Consider the following 23473-nt stretch of genomic DNA (forward strand, 5'->3'; position numbering starts at 1 on the left):
CACATTCTCTATTTTAAGAATCATATTTCATTGTGAAATTACATGATGTTCTATTTGTAAATAGACAGCTTGAATTGGAGTTGACTTGAAAAAGCAATAGTTGATTTAAATGTTCAAAGAAAGCCTCCAGCTGTAAGACCTATTTTACTCTCAACCTCTTCTGGATCCAAATTAACTTAGTTGCAATAGATGTCTACAGACCTGTGGGACTGGGGAGCTCTTCTAACAACAGCTGAATTCCTGTAAGTAATAGCTAATGTTAGCTGAGTGCTTGCTCTGTGCTGGTTAATGTTGTTCCAGGCACCCTTCATTCATTAATACGTTTAGTCCTTGGAACAACAGAGAGATTGGATATGTCCAAAATCACACGGTTTATCCTGAAACCAACATTTCACTGTATGTTAACTAACTAAAATTTAAATAAAAATCGGAAGAAAACTGTACAAATAATATACATTTACTTTAATAAAAAAATTTAAGGAGCTGCAAAAACAAAAAATAAAACAAAGTCACACGGTTAGTGAGGAGCAATTCTTTTAACTACTAGGCTACACTGTCCAGTGGATCACTTCTGCCATTGACGCAGTGCACAGCTCCGTCAACCAGAAGAAAGTCTTGACCAGTTACCAGATGTTGTCAGCATCTAGCTCTTCAGAGGCCAAAGAAGAATTCTCCAGCAGAGTAGCAAGGTAGAAACAGCAGGCATGTTGGCCCCTTGAGAGAAAGTATCTTTGAGAATACTAGATGACACTTGGGTGATATTTTGTTTTTTGGTTTTTTTTTTTTAAGATTTTATTTATTTATTTATTTGAGAGAGAGAGAGAGCGAGAGAGGAAGCCCAAGCTGGGGAAGGGAAGGGGGAGAGGGAGGAGCAGGCTTCCTGCTGAGCAGGGAGCCAGACATGGAGCTCGAACCCAGGACCCTGGGATCATGACCTGCACTGAAGGCAGGCCCTTAACCGACTGAGCCATACAGGCGTCCCGATATTTTGTTCCTCATTTTTAGGAATAGAGCCTGTCAACCCCTGCAGGATGTTAGGAGTTTTTTGCAACTGCAGCATGATCTAATGCATTATGGCTGACCCAGTTATGTTTATCAAACTGCTTATGTCCTAGATGAGGAACTTGAGACCCTGAAAGATGAAGAAGCGTTATCAAAATTCTCAGTTACTCCGTATGAGGATCAGAGACAAGGGCCCAGCTTTCCTGACATGTCAGATGCACACATTTTCCAAAGGACAGTAAAAATTATTTCTGGAATGAGAAGCCCACATTCTCCTGATAACATTTGTTTTCTTTAAGGCCACGCCTATGTTTAGAAGCTATAAATCCTGAACCTTTACCATTTGAAAAGTACTTTTCCCTTTTGAGAACAAATAAGCAGTGATGCAGTATTATTCCTGTATTTTATGAAAGTCACAGTCAATCAGAGCATGTTTGTGGTTATTAAATTTCACCTCGGGCAGACCGGCTCCCATGTTTAGATAAGAATCTCAGGGGTTATTTTTGAATTTTACGTACCTAAAGTTTGACTGGTATGACTAGCCAAATCAGTTAGGAAAACCTTTAAGCAGAAAACAAAACAGCAATAAAACAACAAGAAAGTCACAAGAGACAAACATAGTCACACAAATATTAAATCCCTCAGAATGATTTAGTGATGAGAAGAGAGTATGATTTACAATCCCAAAATGTCATTACCATCTGGGACCCTTTTTTCTTAGGCTGCTGCCTCTCCACCTTCTGTATTTCCCTCCTACTCATTCGTCCGTCAGCTTATGAACTTCAATTCTTCACCTCTCTACTCTACCTTATCTAGCTACCTTTTCCCGGACAGCCAGCGACCAGGCTTCCTCCTCCTTTTCCCTCATTTATGTCCTTGAAGTTTCTTTCTTTTTTTTTTTTTTAAGATTTTATTTATTTATTTGACAGAGAGAGAGGTAGAAGTAGGCAGAGAGGCAGGCAGAGAGAGAGGAGAAAGCAGGCTTTCCATGGAGCAGAGAGCCCGATGCGGGGCTCGATCCCAGGACCCTGGGACCACGACCCGAGCCAAAGGCAGAGGCCCTAACCCACTGAGCCACCCAGGCGCCCCATGTCCTTGAAGTTTCTACTCAATCTTTTTACTTCCTCACCTTCCAGTCACTTCTTTACCAATGCTGATCCTTCCTTCCTTCTTTCTTTCCCTCCCTCAATACCTTGAACCTTGAACAATATTTAATGAGCACCCAGTACACGAAAGGTGGTGTACTAGGTATTTGGGATTAAGTGCAAGATAAGACAGAGAGGGCCTTTGCTGACACAGAACAACAGTCTAGTGGAGAATGCAAACGCATGCGAAGGGAATTGCCATCTGTCCATCATGTGGGAAGTGCCCCGTGTGTCATGTAAACATGTAAGAGAGGCATCAAACCCAGACTCGGGTAGTCAGGGAAGACTTCCTGGAGGAGCTGACAGTTATCTTGAGACTAAAAGAATGAGGGAAGCTGAGAGCATCCTAGAAAAGAAGACAAATCTTTGATGCTCAGAGGTGTGAAAGAGTACGGGCGGTGTGTTGAAAGTCATGGAAAGCCTTCAGTCTGACTGAAGCGAAGAATGCATAGTGACAGGGAGCTGGGGGAGACACTAAGAAGAGCCAGCTCATGCAGGGTCTCAGAAGTCATGTTAAAAAGTCTGAAGCAGGGGCACCTGGGTGGCTCAGTGGGTTAAAGCCTCTGCCTTCGGCTCAGGTCATGATCTCAGGGTCCTGGGATCGAGCCCCACATCAGGCTCTCTGCTCAGCAGGGAGCCTGCCTCCTCCTCTCTCTCTGCCTGTCTCTCTGCCTACTTGTGATCTCTGTCTGTCAAATAAATAAATAAAATCTTAAAAAAAAAAAAAGTCTGAAGCATCAGGGTAACTCCGACCACTGAGTACAAAATGTACCCAAGGCACATGTGGGTTCAGGGAGAATGGTTGGGAGGGTTTGGGTTGTGGTACTTAGCACCCCATACTGCCCCTTTTCCCTTTCCCATCCCCAGGACCCACAACATAACTGCAGGGCCCAGTGCAAAATGAAAACATAGTCCCCTTTGTTCAAAAGGTAGGAAAATAAGGGCTGTTAAAAGTGCTAAAGTAGAAATTCACTGGTCTCCCTCAATTTTTCATGGAGTCCTTACTTTGCTATTCCAAGTTGTTCTTAAGAAAGAAAAATGGAAATATTAACTTACTAGCATGAACTTATCATTCATCTTTATATCCTGCCATACTCGTTTTGAACACAAATGTGAGTATTTAACTCCTGTGTGGGACCTCTGGGGCTCGTGCGTGCCTATGTAGTTCATTTTCAGCAGAACAGGGGAAGCCCTGTGCAAAAACGCAAGTGTTTTTATTTCACTTCTTGATGCATGCATTTTCTTTCTTTCTTTCTCTTTTTTTCAAATTTTTATTTACATTCTAGTTCACTAACATGCAGTCTAATGTTGGTTTCAGGAGTAGAATTCAGTGATCCATCACTTACAACACCCTGTGCTCATCATCACAAGTGCCCTCCTTAATGCCCATCCCCCATCTCCCATCCCCCACTCCCATCCCTCCATCAACCCTCAGTTTGCTCTGGGTCATTAAGAGTCTCTTATGGTTGGTTCCCCTCTCTCTTTTTTCTTTTTCTTTTCTTTCTTTTTCTTCTTTTCTTTTTTTTTTTTTTTTACCCCTCCCATATGTTCATCTGCTTAGTTTCTTATTCCACATATGAGTGAAATTATATGGCATTTGCCTTTCTCTGACTGATTTATTTCACTTAGCATAATACATTCTAACTCCATCCACATATATACACAATGGACTATTACTCAGCCATCAAAAACAATGAAATCTTGCCATCTGCAATGACATGGATGCACGCACTTTCTATCAACACTCCGTCTCTTCTGCTTACTGGTGAGTAAGGAAAGACGGAAAGGGAATTGTGGCTAGCCCTCCCTCTCCCCTTTCCTCTGTGCCAACATTGTCAATGTAAGTGGTTGGCTAGTAAAATACAGACATAACCTGAGTAGGAAAGGGTATACGAACCCTCGGTCCTTTGTGTTGCTTAGAACACCATTGCCTTCTTTCTGCATTTGAAGCAAGTTTTGGTTTGAAAAAAGCATGGCCTCTCTACCCCCACGCTTCCTCAGTGGTAGCTGTAACTTACCCTGAGCTCGCTCTGAGTCTCACCGAACCCCAACACGTTGTGAGACTACCAGAGTTTGTGTCTCTAGTAATACTGTCGATGGCAAGGTTAAGAATCGCAAACACACGTTGTATGTGTATCTCCTCTGGTCGCATGCATGCCCCGTTGTTCCTTTGGACTTTGCTTACAAAACACAAATTCGAAGATAAAATGGTTAGGAATTTTAAGACCATGACAGCCGAAGTTCTGTGCTTCTGGGTACCAGATTCTGGGCCTTTGCAGAGGAGGCCCACTGGTAAAGCCGCACCTGCCTAACACAGCTGTCCTGGTTATACCTGATTCTCTTCCTTCTTCTTTTTCCCCATCGCCCACCTTCACACCCAGCAGCAGCTGGAGAGGGGAGGAAGAGTGGAGTAACAGGTTGCCGTGGGCTGCTGAGGCGTGGTGAGTTAGACTGTAGTCCTCTCCCAAGAGACTAATCACTTCCTATCTCATTCCCATCAAGGCCGGATTCACTCTTGCTGTCGCTGAGTACTGAGAACTCCTGACCTGAGTTAGGAAACTTGTCGATCTGTAGAACATTCATTTCAAGTTGTACAGTGGTGCAAACTATCACTCCTGAATTGCTTATGTCTTTTTATCCTAAGTAATTAACCATTTTTCAACATAAAGTTTCTCTGTCTCTATATGTCTGTCTCTCTCTAGAGTGGTCATTTATAATCTCACCATTCACATATAGTGACTGAGTACTTTTGTCTTATATTCTTTGGCCTTTTTCTATTTATATGAACTACGTTTGTTTTTGTTGTGTTTTTTTTTAACCAAAATAAGCCTTATTATGTAAACTACTTTGTAACTTACTTTTTTACTTAAGACTGTCTTGTGAATTTATTCTGAGATCAATAAATACACACCAAATCATCCTTTCTAACACCTAAAAATATTTCATTTTATTGATAAGTTAAAATTTATTTGGCTGGTCCCCTATTGATGGGCAAATAGGTTCGTTTGTCTTATCCTTTAGATGGTCCAATAGCTTTGACTTCCCACCTACGGTGGTCCAGCAATGTACCACCGAAAACCATTAAAGCTTACGGAGATTCAAACAGTGGACCCAGAACTTGAAGCTGTGGTTTAGATCCATGTTCATTTACGTTTTTTTTCTATAAAATGCTTGCATTGTATTTTTCAGATGTATTTCGATTTTTTTTGTGGAGTTCCAGACATACTTCACTCAGGATTATGCCCAAACGGCTTGGATCCATTCCATTGTAGATTGCGTGACCATGCTCTGTGGTGAGTATCACTTACCAGGAACAGACTGGTGACTTTTGAACTGTACCTGACAGTGACCTTCCACTGCTTTTGCTTACCCATTTTTTTCTGAGTAGGAAGGGTTTGCTAAAAATTGGCTAAGACTATACAAAAAAAGAGAAGACCGATCCTACTTTCAGCCAAACCCAACCAGACATGCTCTTGGAATTAATGGTCTTGGCTGATAGTAGATGAAACAGGCAGCTAATATTCTTAAAAAGACACATATTGTTTGGTTCTCCCATAATGAGAAAGGGTGGTGGGCATCACAGGACTCCTCCTGATTTGGGAAGCAATTAACCATACAGTATATGCTTGGCTTCTCTCTTCTAAATGCTATGGTCCCCTCATTCTCCAGTCATGTAAACAGCCATCGGATAGCACTGTGAGCCATTTCTATGCAGTCTCCTTAAATGAGGGCCAACAATATGTGCGTCGCAGCTCAAGTCTTATTTTCATTCTGTTCCCTTCCCAGAGATTCATAATTTGGCTAGTGGATTTCATTTTTTATGCATAAACATTTATTCTTAGAAAAGGATGAGGGAAGGATAGGATGGATGGTCAAGTCATGAGAGAAGTGCACTCACCATGGTTAAAATTTCATTCAAGAGACCCCAAGGGCACAAATAGGGTCTATAGAGTGTTCTCAGAACTCATGGAATCTCTCAATCCACCTGTATTATAGAGGAAAACTAACCTTGAGATTTTTCTTTTTGAACATTTTAAATCAAAGTTTTTATGTTAATGTCTTAGAGAGTGTCTGAGGTTGGGTCAAGTTGAAATGATCTATTTGTAGTCTAGGCTCATTTAAACATTTCGTTTAAATGAATCCTTAGTAATTAAAAAAAAAAAACTACTGTTACTCTTCAGGCCGTGTCTTGGTGGCAAAAGGGAAATACTATATTATTTAATAACTCATAAATAACATCAACTGATTCCATTCTAGGTACTGATTCATACTTATTTTTTAGGAAAAAATGTACATACACAGGAATTAGTTGAATTGTAGTGAAATGTATTTCTTTTGTTGGAGGAATTTGAGAGCAATTCTAGGACTAAAAAGTTTCACGAGAAGGCTAAGTTGGCTCTGGCTACTGATAACACTGGAAGTTCTTAAGGGATCAAAAAATAATATCTTTGTATTTTCTAGCCTGTTTTTTTTTTTTTTTTAATCAGACAGTCCCTTTGTTTTCAGGGTCACGTTATTAGTCACAGCCTTTATATGAACATGCCAAGTGAGCCATGTTTACTTTCTCAGAGGACACAGGTGACTCATTTCCCTCACCGTTATCTTTTGGAGAATATTTATAATCCCCAGAAGAGGAATAAATGACCTTCAGTGACCAACACCGTCACAGTGACTGTGTGATCAAGCAGGGTCCTGTTAGATGCAGCATTTTTAAATTCAAGGGCTTGAGGCCATGCAAGCCATCTGAGCTGTTGTAGCCAGTTGTCATGTACACACTTGCTCACCGCGCAACGTTGGTGAAGTTCAGGACATGGACAAAGACTGTGGAGTCAAGTATAGGGCGCTCACTGGGGGGGTGGGGCGCTTTGCCCTAGGATAAACCAGGAAGTAAACATTTTTCATCGAGTTTGGTCTAAATTTTGTCACTTTCTGATAGACTTAGATATAGTCTCAGGAGGGTCACTCCTTCCTGTCTTCCAGAAGTTCTATATACAGCCAGCAACTGTGTGAACTAGACAGGAGACATCCGGCTGATGACTGGTTCCGTCATGTACAGTGGAGTCAGGTTTCAACTTGATCAATACAAAATTATACTCCACAAACACCCAGAGAACTTGCTCTTCTGATCTTGTTACTAGGAACACTGGTACCAGCTTGTTCCATAGAAAGAATTCACATACTGCCCTCCCACCCACCCACCCCCCTGCTATCAGTCTGGAAGGCCCAAAGAGACAGAGTAGGAGGGTGAAAAAACCCTGCCCTTGGGGTCAGGTGCCCCAAACAGTGCTTCTTGGTGATCTTGGACATGTCATATTCCCCTCAACTTCTATTTCTCTGCAGTCTGTTCCAGCTTTAATTAATATTCTATAAACCTGGCACTTGGCACAATTCTGACACATTGTTAAACCACAAAGTAGAGGGAGGCCAACCAAACTATCACCATGGACGTGAAGCACTTGATTTCTCATCCACAGAGTTTCCTAAAGCCTGAAAACAATACCAGGTTGTGAAATGTGTCTGTGGTCTCTTTCCCTGGCCTTCCCTGCCTAACACTGCCAGCCACAGTGTCCGCTTTCCTTCCCTGCCAGCTGACTGCCATAATTATTGCTAATGGTGCATGATCAAAACCACATAAAACATACAAGGCACATCCCAGCACAGGTGATAAGTAAATTAAATAAGGAGCTGATTCACTGTTTGAAAAGCACCCCAGAGCCTTGGGATTATAATGGCAAGAGAATGAAGTGAGGGGGCAGCGAAAAGCAAGTCAGCAGACCCCATTCTAATTCCAGCTTTGCTACCTGTTCTCTGTGTGACTGTGGACAAGTCGTTTCCTCTCTCCTCAGTGACCAAATCCATAGAATGAGCAGGACGGGCTTGATGCTGTAAAGGCCCGTCATTCTCGGCTTTGCCGATGCAACACCACAGTCTTCTCACAGTGCCCTCAAGGCCCTTCTGTTAAACCCATTTATTATTGCTTTTGAAGCGCCGCTTGGGAGTGTTGTCAGTAACCACTTATCCTGCCAAGTGGGAATCATGATGGGTGGCTTGCTGGCCTCTACTGGTCTCATCCTGGGCTCATTCGCCACCAATCTGAAGCATCTCTACCTCACTCTGGGAGTTCTTACAGGTAAGGGCACTTGGTACCCCTTGTCTCGCCCCACCCCCATTCAATTTTTGTTAAGCACATCCACAGAACCGTAATCCATAAAATATTCATCTTGCTAGATGCACCGTTTAGCTGACCTAGTTTATGCTTACCTAACCTAGCAGTTAAAAGAGCTGGAAATCCAGCTGATTGTACTGCTGTAATGAAAATGTACCGGCCACATGATAGAAGTGCTGGCTTCCCCTTGGGCAGCAGAGCATGGTGAGATTCTGTACTCAGAAACGATGAGAGATTAGCCAGGGCAACATACATTTTCAGCAGTGACCGTTCTCCCAACATCTTTGCCAAGAACTAAAAATACTACCTGTGGTCAACCTGAGTTGGCCCTGCTTTATAGTGAAGATCACTGTCCAGTAAATGGGGGTTTCTCTCAATGTCATGGAAGTACACTTTAGAGAATTACAATGAACCCTGCAGGAAGAAAAGAAACCCATGTGCATCCATAAATCAGATGCTAAGGAGACTGCTTGGCATCAAGGTGGGATCGGTTGGTGGCACTGGAGTGACAATATGCCTCATCACTCAGAGCGACGTGGATTAGCAGTAACTCACAGTCTGCGCACTGTGCCGTAGCAGGTAGCGTGATCTGGCCAATAAAAGTCATAATCTCATAGTGATTTTATAAATCTGGCTCTATCGGCTAAGAAAATGTGTCTAAAGGGCCCAACTGCTAGGGTGTCCAGGCATCTCAGTTTATCAAGGAGCGCCCTGGTCGTAGCACTGAAAACCTCATCTCCAGGAAACCTACCAGTCCCGGCAAATCAGGATCATTGGTCACCCTGCAGTACGGATGGAAAAGGGAGCTGACGGTGGTTCTGTTTTTCCATTTGGATGCCATGAATTCCCAGGGTTTACTCCCTTTAGAATTTCTTGACTTAAAAGGAATTGAAGCTGAAAACCTTTCAGAGGCTTTCCGCTGACTTTAAGGACTATTTTCAGGTTACTCTGTCTATATGCAAAGTCCGTGTATAAAGCTGGCATGACGTTTCCCAGTCATGTGAAGTTACCCTGGAATTTCACGGGGCCATATATGCTGTTGAAACCCAAATTCCAGAGTGGTGGTCCTGATGATCAGAGTTGTGTTTTCATAGGCCGTGAAAAGTTGAGGTAATTCTCTGGATAATTTAAGATAAAAAGAGTCGTTGATGGGGAGAATAAGTTTCTTTAGGTCAGCATTATCCTGATTTTCTAGTTAATTCAAATTCAGTTTGCATGACAGTTTTTAAGTTCTTCATTTCGTCTTAAGAAGCCATATCCCTTAAGGGTTTCTTCCCAAGAAGAAAGTCATATATATGCTGTATTTTCCCAACTGTGGATGGCTGGTTGGGGGAGACTCCCCTGCAGCTTGGTGTAGAAAATAGTTTTCAAAGGGTTTGATGGAAGGCCAGATTCCCCTTCATCCAAATACATTTATTCTGAGATGTTTTCTTTCATTGGCTGTTCATGGCGTGCCAGCACTCATGGACTTCTCTCCATCCTTAGGCCTTGGATTTGCACTCTGTTACTCTCCAGCGATCGCCATGGTCGGCAAGTATTTCAGCAGACGGAAAGCCCTGGCTTACGGGATCGCCATGTCCGGAAGCGGCATCGGCACCTTCGTTCTGGCCCCGGTGGTTCAGCTCCTTATCGAACAGTTTTCCTGGCGGGGAGCACTGCTCATCCTCGGGGGCTTCGTTCTGAATCTCTGTGTTTGCGGTGCCTTGATGCGGCCCATTACCCTGAAAGAGGACCAGACGACTCCAGAGCGGAACCCCATCAGTAGAACGCAGAAACAAGACTTCAAGCGAGTGGCTCCCTGTTCCACTTTGACTAAAAAATGGGTGCAGACCTGCCTCTGTTGCTCTTTGCAGCAGGAATACAGTTTTTTACTGATGTCAGACTTTGTCGTGTTAGCCATCTCTGTTCTCTTTATGGCTTATGGCTGCAGTCCTCTCTTTGTGTACTTGGTACCTTACGCTGTGAGTGTCGGAGTGAGTCACCAGCAAGCCGCTTTCCTTATGTCCATACTCGGGGTGATTGACATTGTTGGCAATATCACATTCGGATGGCTAACTGACAGAAGGTAAAATCCTTTGAGACCACGGATGGCTCCCTACGGAAGTCTTCCGTATCTGAAAGCAACTCCCTTGCTTGTTCTTCTAGTGAGAGGTCGGCAAACATTTTCTGTAAAGGGCTAGAGAGTAAACATTTTTGGCTCTGTGGGTCATGTGATCACAGTTATTCAACTCTGCTGTCATAGCACAAACCAGCTGTAGACCCTCTACAGACAAATGCAAGTGATGGTGTACCAGTAGGATTTTACTTATGGATACTGAAATTTTTTTATAATTTTTTTAAGATTTTATTTATTTACTTGACAGACAGAGATCAAAAGTAGGCAGAGAGGCAGGCAGAGAGAGAACAGGGGAAGCAGGCTCTCTGCTCAGCAGGGAGCCCAATGCGGGGCTCCATCCCAGGACCCTGAAATCATGATCTGAGCCGAAGGCAGAGGCTTAACCCACTGAGCTTCCCAGGTGCCCCTGGGTACTGAAATTTTAATTTCTCATGTAATTTTTACATATCAAAATAATCGTGTTCTTTTGATTTTTTTCCAGCCCACTCAAAAATAGAAAACCATTCTTAGTTCATGGTGCAAAAACCAGGTGGTGGGGTGGATTTGGCCATAGTTTGCCGACCGCTGTTCTAGATGGTTTGGGAGAGTGGATGAGTCTAAGTGGCCGAAACCTGTGGTAACTACAAGTTCTAGTGACAGATTTAATTTCATCCCAAGTCAACTCAGTCCTCAGCCTGGGTGTTGTGGTTTTAGTTATTTTTTTACGACCCCAGAGACTGGTTGGCAATGGAGAGAGGAGCAGAATTCAGTCCAGGCAGGAAGACCAGGGGCAATAATCATACATGATCTATAGGCACATATTTGTGTTTGACAGTTCAAAGAGCAAATACTTTCACTATAATTTTAAGTTTGGGAATCACAGTTGTCAGAAATCCACCAAGTGGTTTCTTCAGCTAATGCTTATCTGTTAGGATTGAAGAGAGCAAGGTACTCATCTTCTCCTAAACGGACTCTTCACACTTGAGCTATGACGTGGGAGAGCAATGATCCTATATTATGTCTTTGGTAATTAACCAGGGTTCCACTGCCATTCTCCAGGGCTATGAATATTTAAAATTAATTCAAAAAATGTGATGGGTAAGGAAAAGAGCGGAGAGCAGGGGCATCTGTCTGGACAATCAACTCAACAAGAAGTAGCCCGGTGTAGGTTGGATAGAGGCATATGTAGTCGGAGATATGCGAGACCTAAGTTCTTGTGCTGACTCTGCCCTTTATTATCCCTGTGAGCTAGGGAAAATCACTAACCCTCAGATCCTTAAGGGTCTTCATCTGCAAAACAGGCCAGTGCAATATTTTTCTATTAACCCTTAGCATTTTGTGACACAGTTTTCAACCATTTGTGAAGCATAAACTGCTGGTGCTGATATTATACTGAGTCTTTGTAATAATGATGGTATCAATGCCATTTGGTAACAATGATGAGTTTGGAGCTAGAGAGGGAAAGTGGAATGGAAGTGCCACTGGGGAGGGCTCGAAATAAGACTTCGTCCTCGTACAAGACCTTCGTAGTCTCTGGTAAAGTACTTTATGCCTTCATATGCTAGCTTCTCCCTTTTATATGCTGGGGTTTTTAAAATATTTTATTTATTCATTTGGCAGAGAGACACAGTGAGAGAGGGAAAACAAGTTGGGGAAGAGGAAGAGGAAAAAGCCCCCGATGCGGGGCTTGATCCCAGGACTCTGGGATTATGACCTGAGCCGAAGGCAGACGCTTAACCGATTGAGCCACCCAGGCGCCCCTATGCTGGGTTTTTGAGCATATATGATGTACCAGATACCAGTGGATGACCTATCTGAAAGCATCTAGTAGGATAGGCTGCTAGGAAATGTTAGCTTCCTGATACTGTACCTGTTATTTTATAACTATCCTTAGGGTAACCCTATGAGATTGGTAACAGTCCCATTTTATAGCTAAAGAAATTGAGATTAGAGGTAAACCGTTAGGAGGTGATAGAGCTGGATTCAAAATTCCATCTTTCTAACTTCAGAGCTTATGCTACTTTCTACCATACCATGTTTCCTGGGAAGATGAATTCTGTGTCTCCATATACCAGAAGAACGATAGGCAGACAACATAGATAACCATGGGAAGCCTTCTCTATAAGTAACAATGATGCTTATTGCTGGGGGCGGGGGGCATGGTTCTAAAGCTCTCGGATAGAACCCATGCATACTGCCCTCATTCTTGATCTTCAAATCCACAGGTGCCTGAAGAATTACCGGTATGTCTGCTACCTCTTTGCCGTGGGACTAGATGGGCTCTGCTATCTCTGCCTCCCAATGCTTCAGAGCTTTCCCCTGCTCGTGCCTTTCTCTTGTACCTTTGGCTACTTTGATGGTGCCTACGTGACTCTGATCCCTGTAGTGACTGCAGAAATAGTGGGGACCACTTCTTTGTCCTCAGCGCTCGGTGTGGTGTACTTCCTTCATGCAGTGCCGTACCTGGTGAGCCCGCCCATTGCAGGTAGGTTTCCAGAGAGACCCCCAACCACCTCTTCTGTTTGTCATACCGATGTGAAAACAGTGAACTCACGCATAGACAATGAGGATTGGAAAATAAGTTGGGAAGAGTGAAAGAGAAAGGGATCCAAGAGCCATCAAAATATCATGGTCTTACTTATATCCTTGTTTTATAACTTTCTTCCAGCCAATGGAGACCTTAGCCTACTTGGAAAGAAAAAATCCAAAATTAGGGTGCTGATTCCCTTCCACACTAACGATGGGAGCAATGGAATGGAGCAGCTGTTCAAAACTTGTAAATAAGTCAGGCACATGCAGAGGGAAGTTTAGAGGGAGTACAGGGTTCCACTTGGGGATAGTGGGCAGTGAGGCTGAAATGGTGAGTGAGCGTGTCACAGTGGAGTGTCTGGACTGCCAGCCAAAGGAGCCAAAAGGGCCCTATATTCTTCAGAGACTCTGGATAATATTATAGGTTTTGTGTAGAGGGGTAATATGGTGAAGAGTATATTTTAGAAACTGGGACCTAGCAATTGACCTGGTAATTAGGGGAGAAGCAGTTAGGATTCCATTCTAATATAGTTCAGAAGCAAACTGATAGAGACCTACACTAGGGCTGCTGCAGCAGAAATAGAAATGAGCTCTTAGGGCAAAGAGGAAGTATTGGGGGAAAAAATCAACTGAATTTAGCATGTGGGAGTGAGGGAGGAGAAAACACAAAGATAACTTAGAAAATAATGGCATGGTTGAAAGAAATAAGGAAGCTGGAAAAAGTGGCTTTGCCAGAAAAAACAATGAATTAAAAGTTTGGAAATATTCAGATATCTGAAATACCCAATAAAATGTCCAATAGTTGTTTAAAGATGAAATCTGAGCTTTAGAGGGAGGCCATATTTGGATTTAAAGATTTGGGGATTATCAGATAAAGCATCTAGAATGTTTTGTAAACCTCCAAATGCTATAGAAATGTAAAGCATGATTGAACAAGTAATTTGACAACTATTTATCCCTTGCGTGCACCAGCATTTCCTTTGGCACTACTATGGCAGCAAATAGGTCAGAGTTCCTCCCTCCTTCCCGGAGAATGTGGTCCAGACCAGTGTCTCTCAAAATGGAGGTTCTTGGACCCCCTGCGTCAAAACCCCCTGGGGCCCCTGTTAGAAAATGCAGATTCCTTGATCCTCATTTGTGATCTCAATCTTTCCAGGAATCTACATTCTGAATCAGCTTTCTTGTGAAGCTCATGCACACTAAAAATTGAGAATAATTGGTTCTTTTAAAAAAGAGCTTATTTATTTATTAGAGAGTGAGTGTGCGAGCCCAAGAACAGGGTGAGGGGCAGGAGGAGAAGCAGACTCCCCACTGCACAGGGGACCTGATGCGGGGCTTGATCCTGGGACTCCTGGATCTTGACCTGCACCAAAGGCGGCCCCTTAACCTACTGAGCCATCCAGGTGCCCCGAGAATAATTGGTTCTGATTTTATCACCTGTCTAAACTAAAAGTAAGAGAGTGAAGGTCTCTGAAAATAGGCAAAAAAGAAATGAGCCAAACATGTGCTTAGAAGAAAGGAAGGGAATTTTTGAAGAAGGCAGGATTTCTGCTTTAACTGATATTGTGAATAAATAGTTTTGAATTATTTCCAAACTCTAGTGATTGCTAAAGAAGCACACTGGGGGGCAGTCTGGTTGCTTCATAGCTGTGGATAAAATATCCTGGTCAGTTTAAACTTGGTGATGTAGGGCTACATGTTTAATGCTTCTTTTTGGGAAAGTGCCCCCAAAATGTTTTTTGGGGGATCATTTTGGGGACAGTTTCCCAAAATGTCCCTACATCCTCCCTCCATAGCCAATTTTTGTGTTCACCAACCTTTAGGAGCAGGATAATTCTGTAATTCTTTTAAAAAGTTGCAGTGTATCAATGAAATCAAAATTCCTGGATCTTTTTTCAATCTGTGGCCTTCCTTTGGCAAATCAGACATTATACTTATTGCCACGCATTGGAGAATCTTACCATTTATTTAATAACCTTTAAAATAACAACTCAGTCTCTTCTCTTTGGTACTACAGAAATGCATAAGTAAATCCCCCAATAACTAAAATATTTGAGATACTGTGGATTGTAGGAAACTTTGGGGGGCTTATAACAAGTTCTACATAACTTTTTTTTTAAGATTTTTTATTTATTTATTTGACAAGCAGAGATCACAAGTAGGCAGAGAGGCAGGCAGAGAGGAAGGGAAGCAGGCTCCCTGCTGAGCAAAGAGGCCCATGCGGCGCTTGATCCCAGGACTCTGGGATCATGAGCAGAGCCAAAGGCCGAGGCTTTAACACACTGAGCCACCCAGGTACCCCTCTATGTAACATTTTTGACTAATGAATTGAAGTGGGTGAAAGGAAAAATCATATGCCTTTCCAGTGGATTTAAGTTTAGAGGCACTTTTTAAAAGATTTATTTTATTTATTTTAGAGAGAAAGAACATGAGAGGAGGGAGGGGAGAGGGAGAGAATCTTCAAGAAGACTTCTCACTGAGTGCAGAGCCTGATGCGGGGCTTGACCCTATGACCCTGAGATCATGACCTGAGACAAAACCAAGAGTTGGATGCTCAACCCACTGAGTCACCCAGGCACTCCAGTTTAGAGGAGTTTTTTTTTTTTTTTAACTTTTTAATCACAAAATAATTGCCTGCCAAGGTCTAATTTGACCCCATTGATTCTCTGATCATTGTGGCCCATGTTTTGCATATCATATGCCTTGGTTCTCCTCAAAATTTAGAGCTAGAATAGTTATTGATATTAATTTGTTGCAAGAAGAAATAAAGGGGGGAAAAGAGCCATGCTTGCAAAATGATACCTGGTGATACCAGGTGAAGTTTGCATTGGCCCAAAGTTCTGATTTCAGACTGCACGTGGTACAATGACTGGATCCAACTGAAAATTTGAATTCTGCTTTATCCAGAAGCATGTTATGTTACTCAAGATAGACAGTATGTGGGTACTGGGAATACTACTAACATTCAGTACAATTATGCAACAGACATAAATGATCCCAACTCAAAAATTTGAATGACACTATTTTTTAAAAGATTTTATTTATTTATTTGACAGACAGAGATCACAAGTAGGCAAAGAGGCAGGCAAAGAGAGAGAGAGAGGAGGAAGCAGGCTCCCCACTGAACAGAGAGCCCGATGCGGGGCTTGATCCCAGGACCCTGAGATCATGACTTGAGCCAAAGGCAGAGGCTTAACCCACTGAGCTACCCAGGTGCCCCTGAATGACAATATTTTTTTCTTTTCTACCATATGTGCTGGTATTAATAATATTTGTTGTGTGATCTCTAAGAATGGGACACTCTTCCAAGTACTTTACAGAACAACAATACGTTTTAGGAGTTTTCCTAGAAAACAGAATGCAGTTTTCAGTTGCTGCACAATATTTTTAGATTGGTTTTGTGTGTCAAAACTATGATGGTGGTGCTAGCAACCTAGGGTTTATTATTCTTAGAAAGCATTACATTTGGGAGCACATAAATAATTGGATTTTACACTCGACAATGTAATTTTGTGGTTGCTTGTTACAGGATGGCTTGTTGATACGACTGGCAGCTACACGGCGGCATTTCTTCTCTGTGGATTTTCAATGATATTCAGTTCTGTGTTGCTTGGCTTTGCTAGACTCGTAAAGAAGAGGAAAAAAACCCAGCTGCGGTTCCTTGCCAAAGAATCGGATCCCAAGCTGCAGCTATGGACCAATGGATCGGTGGCTTATTCTGTAGCAAGAGAGTTAGATCACAAAGACGATCAGTGTGTGGCTCTGACAGTGCCTGGTTACAACCCCACATGACCCATGGCCTTGAGCCTGGGAATCTTCAGGGCTGAAAGAGGTGGGACCACTGGACTGCACGTGTCTTGGAAGCATTTAATTTTGGCAGACACATTGCCTTCCGAGGAAATTACCGTTCTTATTTTATTAACGTGTTTATAGGGGAAAATACCAAATAACAAAGCAAGTTGGACTGGCTCAGAGTTTCCTCATTTGCGATTTGTACTCACAATCGAACTTGTACCTTTCAGGCAATGAGCATCACTCTATGGAGAATGTTAGGATGGAGCTGCTATAATTAGCTGTAATTGGGGGTAATTTCAAAGCATGACCAAAGCAGATGACATTGGGAAGCTTTGTTGCCAACTCTCTGCCCCTCTGTCTTACTCTCTCAGTTAGAATGGAAACGGAAACAATGATGTTAGATTTGCTTACTTGATGCTTTTTTGGAGAAAGGGGTCTGTATTAATCACTGCCTTTTGCAGAATCGAAAGCATTCTTCAACAACTCCGTGTAAAGCCCTAGTGAGAAACTACACTATGAGAAAGGGTTGACATCTTCACCTCCCACCTCCACGGGAAGCTTTCTTCCTAAGGCTGAGCCCCTCCCCTCTGATTAGGCCCCCACGTCTGTTAATATAATACTGAATTCAACAGAATACACCAACTCACAAGGGTGATTTCTAAATCTTACCTGAAATGTTAACACCAACACTTCTCTCCCCCTTTTTTTCTTTAAAAACAAAGCTTTTATTTGAATTGTACACACATTCCTGCCAGGAACTGAAAGTGTTGGCAGAATTCCAACTGGGCAGGAATTGAATACTTGAGTCAGCAGGTCTCTGATGGGAGTTTTCTTTTCAGATGAGACATTTCGGTTCATCATTACCCAAAACAGAACTTGGGAGGTTAGCCTGAAAAATATTCTAAAGGTGAGATTCCTTTCTCCCTGTGTTAAGTTTTTATCTTTTTATGGATAATCATTAGAAATTTGATTCTAACTTGGGCCTTTTCACCTGAGTGAGAAGGCTTTAGGGATTCAGTTCAGCATCCCAGCACTCTCATTAATTAGAGCTTTGGTCCAGGGTGAGGGAAGAGAAGCTTAAGAAGGCTAATGCTGTGACACTTTACAGTTCATAGAACTTGTTTATGTACCTTCACTCATTGGATTAGAATAATTAACTCATTCTCAAGTACTCTGTTTTCCTACAGTTTGGAGTAATTTCTGACTTTTCAGAGGGAGGACACGGGAAAGAAGAGAAAGCCCAGATCGGCTGGCTTGTCTCCAACCGTTTGCATCCCCAAATTGTGTCAGACCTGTAAGTTAGGAGCCAGTTACACCGTTGAAGGAGGATTTTAACTATTGAAAAATTTAAAATCTGAGCCTCAAAGAAATATTTTGACCCCGAAGGCCATTTTATCCACTGTCCCCCCAGAGGCCTGCACTGAGGAAGATCTTAGGTTGACTAAGCATGTTCAGCAAGAGTCTTTGCCTATAACTGGATTACTTCATGAAATTACATATTAGTACATTGCTTTCAGAATGAAATACCGACTTGATTTAATGGAAGAAAGCTGTAGTATTTCATAGCTGTTTTCCAAAGATAAATTTGAATGTTGCCTGTTATCTTTTTACTTAGTTTAAGACTGTAGTTTTGAACCCATTTACTTTGTCACTTGCAATTTAAAAACAATATCTGGAAAATATCTGTAAAAAAGTCAAAGTTAAATGAACTTATGTGTGTTTGGAGTAGCATTTTACACTAAATGTCATTTCTTGAATCTTCAAGCCTAAAGATTTTTTGCAATATAGTTATAAATATTCTTACACATATTTTTTCCTGGTGATCACAGTAAAATTTTGTTTATCCAGCTCTGCAATATAATTTCTCTAAAGTATTATAAGTATTCATGAAAAATGAGTATAGAAACTGGAGCTTTTAAAATTTTATATAAAATAATTCAGATATTTTTACTTTATACATGCATAAATTTGTATTTTACTTCCCTTTTGGAGCAGCATTTTTAGAAAACCAGCAAGGAAAATGTAGATTTTAGAGTCTACCATTGTCTAACTTCACAAAATTTTACTGTTAAGGTTCCATGTGCCTATACTGTTTATTTCAAAAGGGAAGAATTTGTGGGAATGAGGTATTTTGTGGAATCAAGAACAAGATTGTGGTGTGATGATTCAACATCTTAAATATTACTTTATATCACTTCAAGCTCTCCTTTGAGATTGACTAGAAAAGCAAAGAAACTAACTTCTATAGATACATTGTACCATTGGGCCTTCTTTTCAGATTGAGATTTTACTAATAGATCAGATATTTATGCTAATATTTTCTTATTTCAAAAGCATAATAAAGTGAGTTTATATTTGTGTTTGGAAAAATATTTTTTTTTCCCTGTACATGGGTTTGGATTGAATGGTGAATGGGCTTGTCTGAATTATGCTAAAATGTAGCTAGCATATAAAGATGTGGTAAACAATCAAATAATTTACAAAAGCCAAACCCATTTATTGAGTATTTCCAATGCATTAGCTACTGTGCTAAGTACTTCCTACATATTGTCTTATTTAATTCCCATAATAACCTATATTATCACCATTTGATAAATGTGGAAACTGAGGCATCAAGTGGCCACTGCATTCCTCTGGGTCCAGTGAAATCCTATAAAGCTAGGAAGCTGTGTGTGGCTGGAACCTGCCTTGGGTTTTCTTCTTATGTGTGTTCAAAAAGCCATTTGGAAACAGACCCTCCTTTGGGAAGGTAAAATCCTTCAGATTATGATTCTGCTCCCAATCTGTATAAATGGGAAGATTCTAGAATGGAAATTTCCAAGAGTTTTCCCAAGAGTCTGGTTCTATCAAGACCGCCACTTCCAGCTAAGTGGTTTAATTTGCTGTTTATTGATCCAGGCCTCTCTTTGGGAGCATTTATGTATGTGTAGCAGGGAGAACGTTGGGAAGCACACTTTGTCTCAAAAGAGAGTTCTTTCTTCTGCATTACCAGAATCATGCTTTCTCAGCCAGGAATTGAATTTTTGTTTTAAGTGCCTGTACCATTGCCCAGTGATGACAAAGATGGTAATTAGTTTATTATGGCACTCACCTTCCTGGTCTCAATGGGTCTAATTCTGAAATTGTTTATTGAACTGAAATAGTGTGAACTCAAGGTAGATAGCTGAGTTTTCCTTCTCATACTTCAAAGTTTGTCTTTATTTTTTTCTAACTCCACCAAGCAATAGATTTTAAAAGATTTTTTTTAGGGATTTTATTTATTTCTTTGAGGGAGAGAACGAGTATGGGCAGGGGGAGGGGCAGAGGGAGAGGGAGAAGCAGACTCTCCACTGAGCAGGGAGCCCAAAGCAGGGCTGAATCCCAGGACTCTGAGATCACGATCTGAGCCCAAGGCAGATGCTTAACCAACTGAGCCCTCGGGCGCCCCAAACAATAGATTTTTATAACTGTTGCCAGAGCAGCTACCAGTGAGAGGTGACTGGGATTTGGTCCCATAACACAGAGAAATATTTGAGAGAGAGAATCTAGAAATATTCAATCACAATAAAAAGACTAACATTTAAAATAAAACATTTTATTATGGAAATTTTCAAATGTACAAAAATAGAACAGTAAAATGAACTTGACATAACCATCCCATAACATCTACAATTATCTACCTTTACCCTCTCCCTTGATGAAGCTGACAGGACATGCCTTCCTTCAGCTGTCAAGGAATAACTGAACCTGGCAAGAATAATCTATTCACACAAGCAGAGGGCACGGGTGGCTGGTATCACTTGTTAAAGAACCACATCATTAGGAAGCTGATCGGGTCCCCTTTCTTTCTGTGGACTTTGGGTGTCTGAATTACAAGTTGCAACCCTTCCTTCTTCTCTCCCCAGGCCTGATGTGATCTATCTTCCTGTAGCTTAAGGAGGTGTCAAATAAGTGAAAAGTGCTTTTGAATTCTGGAAAAGAGTGATGATTATTACATTCATTATTATTCTTAATTATTTGTCAGGGCCCTCTTTGTGGAGTCTGGACCTAGGATTGGTCTAAAATTAAATGAAAAGCACTTTATTTTTAAGGAGTTAATGTGTAATCGACTTAAGATATAAAGTGGCATTAAAAGACATTAAATTAGCATTTTAAAATTAATTTTAATTAATAATTAAATAATAATTAATTAAAATTAATTTAAAATTAACATTTTAAAATCCCATAAAATTCTTTCTTTTGTGATGGCAAGTTAGGTCTTTTCCCACTGACACAATGGTGGAAGAATGAGAGGCCTCAGTCCTAGCAATGATGAAGACATATTCTCATTCCCAAAGCACTTGTTTCTACAACAGGGACCTGAGCAGAGTCTGGGTGTGGTTCAGGGTGGGGAAGAAGATATGAATGAGGAAAAGGGATATGTGGTTACCTGAGATTCCAACAGACTCTGAAAGAGCCTCTGGGTCTAAATTTGCCAGTCCCTGCTCAGGCAGGGGTGGAAGAATTTGGACATCTGACTTCAGTTTCAGAGTTCAGCCGTGGAGGAGAGCCTATTTTAGAATCATTAAGTTGCAGGTCTGGTATGAGCCTTCAGTACCAACCCTGGTCTCCAAGGTCAAGCAGGGTGTAGCCCCTGCCTAACTTACAGACTTTATGTTGGGCTGCACTCTTGCTGCCAGTGACCTTCTCGGTAGGTTTCCCGGGTCATTTTTGCCTATGTTGATCCTTCAGTGTGCTCACTTCTCAACTTTTGGGGTATAATTTAAACATCACTTTCTAGACAGCCCATCTGTAACCACTGCCGCATCTAAATTCTATATCCCCACTATCACGACACACATTACATTCTCATAACATTCTGTTCTTTTCCTTTAAAGAATATATTTTAGTTATAATTAATATTCATGTGTGTGTTTACTTAAAATGTCGTCTCCTCCACAAAGCCACAAGCTTTCTGAGGCTAGGGATCATACTGACTATTCATTAGTGAGTCCAGTGCCTAAAATACAGCAGGCACTCAACAAATACTTGGTGTGTACATGAATGAATGAAGAAACTGCTAATGAGAATTTAACACACCTGGGACTGGGGCTGATTGAAGGGTTGGGTTAGCTTGAAGTTGCTCTTGGCCCCAGAATGGATACAATATGTTAGATAATTACAATCTGTGGGTCTAAATAAAACACCTGGTGAGATGTGTCCCGGGATTAGCAGGAGCTTCAGAGCACTGAGTATCATGGCGGAGGTTTGGAAAAGCAAATAAAGGTAGCAAAGAGAAGAGTTGGTAGAAATAAAGTAAATAACTAAAACTTTTAATTGAGGCCTGAAACTAAAAATGGTATGACTGTGTTCAACCCAAACAGGCTTAATTAGAAAGCTCTGTTGTGCTCAGATTGAGTAGAAGGCCTGGGGTGGGGGCTTACACAGGGAGCCCTGGGACTCGAGAAGAGGTGGAGCACCTGTGCCTCATACATGAAAAATGAGATTTCAGGTACGGGCAGCACACAAGCTGCGTTTACTTCACAGGAAAACTACACCACTCTTTGGCCAGGAGCAGAAGTCCCTGACTGGAGTCTTCTGCACAGTCCTATGGCTGGCCTCAAACTCAAAGGGCATTACTGAAAATTAGCATGCTGGTAAACATGTTTCAGAGTTGATGAGAAGGTTTAATCAATTAACGACTATCCTTAAAGCACCTCATCAGAATCTGATATCGTTTTTATGGTAGGGAAGTAAAAATACAAAGAACACACCTTCCATGATTTCAAGTTAATTGCCTAATTGGTAAAGTGAAACCATCACCATGGGAACAGTACCATGAAGTTGTTAAATGCTGACCTGAAGCTAAGGGCTCTGCGTACTATGGAGGTTGGGAGAGGAAGAATTCATTAAGGGCTGGAGAAACTGGAGGCCATTCCAAGGAACTCAGGTATAGGGCTGAATGGGTTGGAATCAGCCTCTACTCTTTCTAGGGGAAGAAGCTGGGAGTAGGGGAAAGGGATGTGGGACAGCCACTTTATGTGGCTACCTGAGGTTCCAGCAGATACCCAAGGCCAACGGAGCACTAAACACTGGTTAAACACGAATAATTGTGTTTAATGATGAGGGGATCCATAGGGTGTCTGGAACTTTGGGTATTGCTAAGATCTGGGGTTGTATTTGGAGTCTATAATTTGAAAACAGGAATTTTCAGAGAATGGGTTTATATCTCAATATGCACTTCTCAACTCTAAAAAGGAACGATTTAGGGGCGCCTGGCTGGCTCAGTTGAAAGACCACGCCGCTCTTGATCTTGGGTTGGGAATTTGAGTACCAAGTTGGGTGTAGAGATTACTTAAATAAATAAAACTTTAAAAGAAACCCAAATAAATAAAAAGGAATCATTTGTAAGTTTTCTCTCTCAAAGGTCCAGAGCTTCAGGAAGTTTTTGTTTTGTTTTACTTTGTTGTAAATTGACATGTTATACAGCACTGCCATCTGCTGGAATTAGTGAGACCACCTCCCAAAATTTGGTGACTTCTAATTATAGTTCAAATGGACAGTGGTGCCTTAGAATAAACATTGAAGTTTGCTATTGTTTCCTTCTCTTTCAGCCTCCAGTTCCTGCTCATTACCCATCCCACGTTTATCCTCTTCCTCTTGCAGTACAAATATAGGAATAAAGATGCTGTATTGTGTTTTTCACCATTTTGGTTGTCTAGGTCAGTTTTCTATGTGGAGTATCAAAGTTAATATGAGTGATGGTTTTGATTGACTTAACTA

General features: G+C 41.6%; 1 protein-coding gene across 2 annotated transcripts in view; it reads left to right on the top strand.

Moving 5' to 3' along the window:
- The window catches only part of SLC16A12 (solute carrier family 16 member 12), a 74683-nt gene extending 55581 nt beyond the window's left edge, over nucleotides 1-19102 (top strand). For both annotated transcript variants that reach the window (XM_080823013.1, XM_080823014.1), the window contains exons 3-7: nucleotides 5337-5440; nucleotides 8134-8277; nucleotides 9799-10378; nucleotides 12634-12893; nucleotides 16467-19102. In XM_080823013.1, the coding sequence (XP_080679139.1) occupies nucleotides 5337-5440; nucleotides 8134-8277; nucleotides 9799-10378; nucleotides 12634-12893; nucleotides 16467-16729 (1351 nt within the window). In that variant the 3' untranslated portion in view covers nucleotides 16730-19102. The remainder of the gene's footprint in view (nucleotides 1-5336; nucleotides 5441-8133; nucleotides 8278-9798; nucleotides 10379-12633; nucleotides 12894-16466) is intronic.
- The last annotated feature ends 4371 nt before the right edge of the window (nucleotides 19103-23473 follow it).

The sequence above is a fragment of the Martes martes genome, assembly GCF_963455335.1.
Source record: "Martes martes genome assembly, chromosome: 14".
Classification (NCBI taxonomy): Eukaryota; Metazoa; Chordata; class Mammalia; order Carnivora; family Mustelidae; genus Martes; species Martes martes.